Source organism: Symsagittifera roscoffensis, chromosome 10, assembly GCF_963678635.1.
Source record: "Symsagittifera roscoffensis chromosome 10, txSymRosc1.1, whole genome shotgun sequence".
NCBI classification, from domain to species: Eukaryota; Metazoa; Xenacoelomorpha; order Acoela; family Convolutidae; genus Symsagittifera; species Symsagittifera roscoffensis.
In genome coordinates this window covers 37,926,174-37,933,116 of record NC_087071.1, presented here as the reverse complement: position 1 = coordinate 37,933,116, position 6,943 = coordinate 37,926,174, and the positions used below count along the sequence as shown (strand labels likewise).

The 6,943-nt window shown below is 33.0% G+C and overlaps 1 protein-coding gene across 1 annotated transcript; it reads right to left on the bottom strand.

Moving 5' to 3' along the window:
• Positions 1–298: 298 nt before the first annotated feature.
• Positions 299–6,275, bottom strand: LOC134855594 (uncharacterized). Its single transcript, XM_063872130.1, has 4 exons — positions 6,045–6,275; positions 1,835–2,957; positions 1,245–1,477; positions 299–702 (listed from the first exon to the last, which is right to left on the bottom strand). Exons 1-4 carry the CDS (start codon positions 6,244–6,246, stop codon positions 458–460), a joined length of 1,803 nt encoding a protein of 600 aa, XP_063728200.1. The 5' UTR covers positions 6,247–6,275; the 3' UTR covers positions 299–457.
• Between the last annotated feature and the right edge of the window lie 668 nt (positions 6,276–6,943).

Here is a 6,943-nt window from a genome sequence, read left to right as displayed (position 1 = left end):
ATTTGAAAGGCAGAAATTCAAACCAAACGTCATTTCGTAGCATGCAACAATTAGCTGCAAGATTATTGGGTTAATGGTGAATTGTGGGAATTACTAAACAATGCGAATTAAGCAAAAGTTTTGCGGTGGTTGTGAAGAGACCAAATTTTTCAAAAAACTTGTGTTCAAAAAAGATAATTTATTCACAAAAAAAAGGTTATAGAAACTAAAATATAAGAATCATATAAAAAGTTTAAGGTCATAATTCTAATAAAACAAATTAAATTTGAAGAAACTAAACAAAATACATGCCTAATGATTCGTACTGAAAATTGATTAATTATAATTGTTATAAGCGTGCAGCAATGTTTTATTGTATTTTGCTTAAAAATGAAAGTCAGTTATGAGAATATAGGATTCTTTCCCATAACCCACTGACATTACTTGTTTATTTTTTTTATCAATTTGTAGTGTTTCGCTAGTATCCGATCACTCCTTGAAGTCTGATAGTGAAGTCCAGATCCATAGTTCCCAAATTATCATCTCCAGGGAGCGAGTCTCCTTTGTTTTTAGCCAGTTCTTTGTATGTGTCTTCCAGTAAAATTTCTGCTGACTTTTTTCTTTCAGGATGGTGGATTCCGTAGAGCTGCATGTGTATCAGCCAGCATCTTCGGAAGCATTCGTAGGCCAGGTCTAATCTGCGTTTTTCTTCAAAGGCGCCGCCTAATTAGTTTTAAATAATTACTGCTGACTGGGGAACAGGCAGAAAAAGCACGATTTTTTGGTCAACATTTTCCAAAGTTAATCCAAGGTTAAACATTTTCCAAGGTTAATTTGCATTTAATGAACTCTAGATAATACTGAAATAATTGAGCGATTCAGACAAATGATGCCTTTTTTTCTATTTCTGTGCTATCAAAGTTAGTTTCGCCAGAATCACCCAATTATGCAGAATAATACCTAATTGAAACCACTCGCAATACCCAGCAAGACAGAGCGAGAAAGCATAAAGGAAAAAATCCAAAATTGTCAGAAAAAAAACGTGTTTTCCGTGTTATTTTTTTAGTTTCTCGTGTTTTCCCAATTTTTGATTTTTCCTTATTTCTTTGTTTTGTTTTAATTTACACTTGTCTCGCTTCGTTTTTACTTGTTTCACCTAATTTACAACCAGATATCCTTTTTCTTACATTTCATTTCTCTTTTTTTTTCAACAAAATCTGGAGCTGAAATTGAAGAGGTTCTCTACGGTTTACTAAGAAAATTACCTAAATTGTGATATATCCTGGACATCAGTATGCTGAACTCCCCATAAGCCGAATCGCACAGTTTCCTCGCCTCCAGCAGTTTCTGGATTCGCTTCTGGCGACTCGGTTTTGGATTCATTATGTCCAGAAGGGCTTCGGTCATGACATATTCGGCATAGAGTCCTTTGTCCTCTTGTGCTTTGGCCGCCTTAGAGGCGAAGGACATTACGGATGTTATATCTGGTTTGTAGGCACTGAAAAGATTCGTTCGGTTACAACTACTTGATCAAAAACATTTTTTTGATTTTTCAATTTATAATTGCGATTTGTTTTTGGTTCTTCGAGGTTGCGCACGGCGAGAATTTTCAACAATTTTGAACCCAAATAGCGAAATGGTTTGAGCGGTAAAAAAAATGCAAACTGTATTTACGAAATAGTTGTATGAAAAAACTAAAGCTCAATTCCTGTTTTTTCACCAGTACTTTGAAAAATTTAAATACTCACAGCAGACAAAAAATCTTTTGTTTTATCACACCTTTTTGATCTCTCAATTCGTTCTGGAGTTTCGAATCCACCTTAAAATTCCTACCCCCCCGTAAAAATCAACTCACCTGTCTCTTGCTTTGATTGCTCGCATCGCAAACAACTTCATAATCATCACTTTACATTTCATCGCATCACTCAAAAACTTCCCGCCTTTTTTCAAAACGTCGTCACATTTTGCCAAATGATTCTTCCACGATTCCAGCTGCTCGGCGCCAATCCAAGTTGTATTTTGTTTAACTCGATTCATTAACGCGTACAGCAACAAGACATTAGTCGAATAGTACTCCGTACTGTCGGGTTTAGCAAATGTCATAGAATCGATAGCTATAATTTCAGCATCTGAAAACAACCCTGCGTCGCATAAAACCATCGCTATTCTATGCAATTTATTAGCCTTCACTTGTTTCGAGACATAGTTTGCTTTCTTAATTTTTGTTGCTAACTTTTTTAGGTTGATTAGAAACTCTTCGCGTTCGGAGCTCGAAAGTCCAGACCAAAATTTCAAAGTATCAACTGGAGTTGTGCCAGTTGTCAATGTTCGGTCATCATAAATACTATCCAGATGAAGTTCATCACATTCTTCCAAAATGTCATCTTCTTTTGGCTGACTTTTCTCGATACTTTTTTGCAGCTTCAATCTATGGCCAGATTTCAATCCTGGAATTGATTCCAAATCCTTTGGCTTAAGTTCTGATATCAGTTCCAGAGAGTCAAATCCTTCGTCGACCAGAATTTTTTGGATATCTTCTGGAATTGTGTTATTTTTAAACCACTCAGCCAAATTTGAACAGCTCGTTGATGGCTTACTTAGTACATAATCTTCTGTTTTCAAAGCGTCTATAAACTGATTGGCTTTAAAGTCTGAAGGTAGAGTTTCGATACTCGTGTCTTTGCAGATAATTCTACATTTTGGGCAGGTAAAATCACTATTATTTCGTGATGTTTTCCACTTTTCCAGACAAATTTTGCAGAAAGTGTGATTGCATGGCAGCATCTTAGGATCCTTGAAAACTTCCTGGCAAATTTCACATGTAATGAAACTGTTTATTAATTCGTTATACCGAATTTGTTTGCTTGATTTTCCGTCAGTATTATCTTGATCGCTTTTAGGCATTTTTGCAGGGAGCATTTTTTTGCATTTAGCGACAATTGTTCCGAATACTTCCAAACAGTTTTCATCCACTTCGTCTAAACAAATGTTTAATTTAAAAAAAACTGACAAAACCTACAAAAATTAGACCAACTTAAACCTCAATTACTTTTTTTTTACTTCTGTGAGCGGTCTGGCAACAATTCCTTAAAAAAGTAAATGAATTATTTGGCGCCTAAAACATAATCCCAGTTCTAGATACCCGAACCCAACGAAGGCTGTTTTCTAGATAGAAATGGTATATAGATTATCTGCCTAAGTTTTTTCCTATTTCCTGTACAGAAATGGTATATTTCTCGTTTTAGTAGAAAAAAAACCATTTCTGGAAAGAAAAAACCAGAAATCAGCTCACTGATCAATCGCAACGAGATAAACATGCTTCGATTATACACAAAAATCGTAGCAACACAATGCAAATTAGCACTTGTTTTAACAAGTTTTGCTTTGAATTCGTTTGCTAAACTATTAGAAAGTAGCAGGTCATGTGGCCGAGCTAAAATCCCTGATAAATTTGATAAAAGCCCTGCTTTAATTGAACATTTCGTGACGAACTTTTGCCCGGAATTTAAGATAAGATATAATAATTGTGATTTGGACTCCAAAATAATTCAAAAATTTTGTCTAAGTGATGAGAAAATTTGATCTCATCTTTGCCGTTATTAGAATAATTTACACGAAAGCTACAGAGAGCGCAGTTTATAGATTATTTTGGCAATTATTCGCCCGTTTCTCAGCATTTTTGCACTTTATTGAAGAAAACGATAAATATAATTTTTTTTGATAAAAATTTGAACATTCTTGGATCTATTTTTTGAAAAACAAAAGTCAAAAATTCTTTATTTTTTTCATCAAACAAAATTGTATGCTTAATCAGTGGTTTTCAAAGAGCAATCGAAATCGGTTGAAAGAAGAAAAAAGCAAATAAATGCTAAGCTATTCTACAATTTTCTCTACGTGTAATTTTTGTGAGCCTGAGTCTGAAAGCGGAAAAAAGAGACCAATATCTATCAAATGGAAGACTCAATTTTTTTAAATGGCAATCTAATCAATTTAAAATTATCTAATCGGAAAAAAACGAATTGCAGAAAACATCTTTGTTACGTTCCTCACTAACTAAAACCCATCTCGATATTTGAGATGAATCTGTTGTAAAGATTCCAGATGAAAAAAACCTGTCTTGAAGTTTATAGACTATAGATTACAGACAAAATTTTTTCAGCCTAAAGTTGGAATTAATGTTAAAATTTTTTTAATTGCAAAAACTTTACTATTGTTTTATCTATTTTATGTAGCTTTTTTAAAATTTTTGCTCGGAGTGTTGAACTATTCTGATTGAAATTGCGCATTTTTTCATTATAATTTGAATTACTTAGGGGTTATTCATGAAGTTTATCTTTTTTATGGATAATTTTTTTCATGTCATGAAATATTCAAGAGAGACATTTGTTTTTTTCTAGTGACATTAATTCTAGGTAAAAAAAAATCAAAAACATCTAACAGTCACTGAGCATTTAGTTCCAATAAAAAACTTTATTTTTTTAAATGGTAAACTAATCAATTTAAAATTGTTTAATAAAAAAAACGAACTGCAGAAAGCTTTTTTGTTAAGTTCTCACTAATTACAATTCATCTCTCAAATGCAACTGTTGTAAAATTTCGAGATGAAAAAAACATGTTTTGAGTTTTTTAAGGGAGTTTGCAAAACAATTAATGTTATTGGCTGGGCCGCTCAATTTTTGCTCACCGTATTATGTTTTAACGGAAGAGATTGATAGCCATCAATGTTGTTATAACCCATTAAAGTCAGTTTCTGTAAGCCAGGTAAAACATTAGCTGCAAAGGCCGAAGTTTCGTCAAATCTGTTCAATTAAACTTTTAAACGACCATGTCAAAAAAAATAAATGTTTTACGAAAAATCTCGAATGTGCAAACCTCTTACTCATCAAAAGGTTTTGTTTATTTTGAAATATATTGATTATTTGCTTATTTTTATATTTATTTACTTATAGATTGCGGTTTTTTATCAATTATCAAAAAAGTTATATATTTACTCAATTAACCATTCATTTTCTACTTATTGGTTTTTTACTTAATTATTCGTTTATTTAGTTTTCAATCAATTCATTCATGTTTTTTATTTGTCTATTTATTGTTCCGCGGTTTGAAAAATGCGGAGGAACTTTGTATTCGGATGTGTTTTAGTTTTTCCTCTTTGTTTGTTTTTCACGCAAAACCATGTACCACAAATAGTCATTAGACTGAGTAGAGTTATATATCATATAAAAACAGGCCTTTCAGTGTTGATTTGAACATCAAAAAATTTTTCTCAGCTCAGTGTTCAGAAAAATAGATTTGACATTCTTTTGATTTTTGGTCTAGCTTCCAGCTAGTAAAGCCAGCATGCAGGCTTTTAATAGCTGACTTAAGTTTATAAACCATGAAAACTTAGTTTCACTCGAGCAAAGTTAATTTATTTTGTTTTCAGCGCCAGTTTGGGAATGAAAAGATTCAAACTTCAAAAAAAAACTGGGAAAAATTAGAAAAAATTTGTGAAATTAAAACTTATTGTAGGATTTTTTTTGTTTTTTTTTTCGAGAAAACATGTTTTCCAATCAGCAGTTTTTATTATGATTGTCGACTTTGCTCAATTTTGTTTTCTGTTTAGAATTTTTTCCTACACCCCACAGAAATAACGACTCCCCTAAATCCGCCCCTGATTACTAGGCAAGATAGTGTGGTTGTTTTTCTATGAACAAGTTTGTTATAGCGATCCAAAGCATAAAAAAAGTTTTTTTTTGCGGATTTTACAAAATGTTTATTCTCTTTTTTGATCCAATCAGAAATATTTTAAATATTGACTGGATTGGCTCGGTAATCGCCAAAAAAACTGTCACCACCCAAATTATTTTTACTAATGATTCCATAACAGTTTTAAAAACTGATTAATATAACTCTCATTTGAAAAGATCTTTAAAGATGATAAACTTCAATCGTCTGTGCAATCTGGCGACCACAAAGGGATCAATGCCCCTAACTTTTGACTTCAAATCAGAACATTGAGGGTTCGAATCCCTCTGTTGTCGGCATAATTATGAGTCAGCAATCTTAAATAGATCAAAACTTACTTGAACGAATAGATTGGCATTGGAAATTAGCTTTCAGTGCATGAGCGTGATAATAAACTTCCGGATCTATCCACTCGAATCCTCCGACCACTATAGGAATAATGAGGGGAGCTTCGTTTCTGTTGAAACACGAGTAGGCGCAGTTGAACTCGGCTTTGCATTCGCCACTTTTCGCCCAGCCCTCGTCTAGGAACACAATCATAATTTTGCAATTCGAAGCGTTGGCGATGATACTGTATTGGGATATTGGGATCAAGTTAAAATATGAAGACCAGCAAATTCCAGAGATTCTAACTGAAGCTCAAAAATTTTGAGAAAAAAGGTATTTTCAAAGGCTCTGGATTATACTCTTTTCTAAAAATAAAAAATAAACAAGATATTGATTCGCCATTACTTCAAAAAAATCATTTTTGGTTTTTTTTTTGTAATATCAATTTGTGCATTGAGGTGTTTGCCATCCAAGTTGAACTAAGGATGAATTAATTAACCCAAAAAACTAAAAACTAAAAAATGAAGGACGCATAATGTTATGGAAAAATTAGTCATCAAAAGATTTTTTCAGTTTTTGTAGACATTTAACTTGAACTTGATCCCTGTCGCGAAAGGCATCCCCGGGCTCGAGTGAAACGCAAATGAAGGTCGTGAAATCCTTTTCACGAAGCATTTCGTTTAACTTCATCGCGGCCGAACCCATAGTCCGAACACAGTGACTCAAGAACACTTGTTTGAACTCCATAACTTCAATTTTCTAGATTTTCACTTCAGAGTCATTTAATTCCTCGTCAAACAGAAATTTGACAAAGAATTTATCGGTTTTTTGAATTTTTCACTGCTTTTTTGTCTTCTATAGCTAAAATGTTGTTTTTGAGATCGAATTAGAAGCTCATTTCGACGGAATA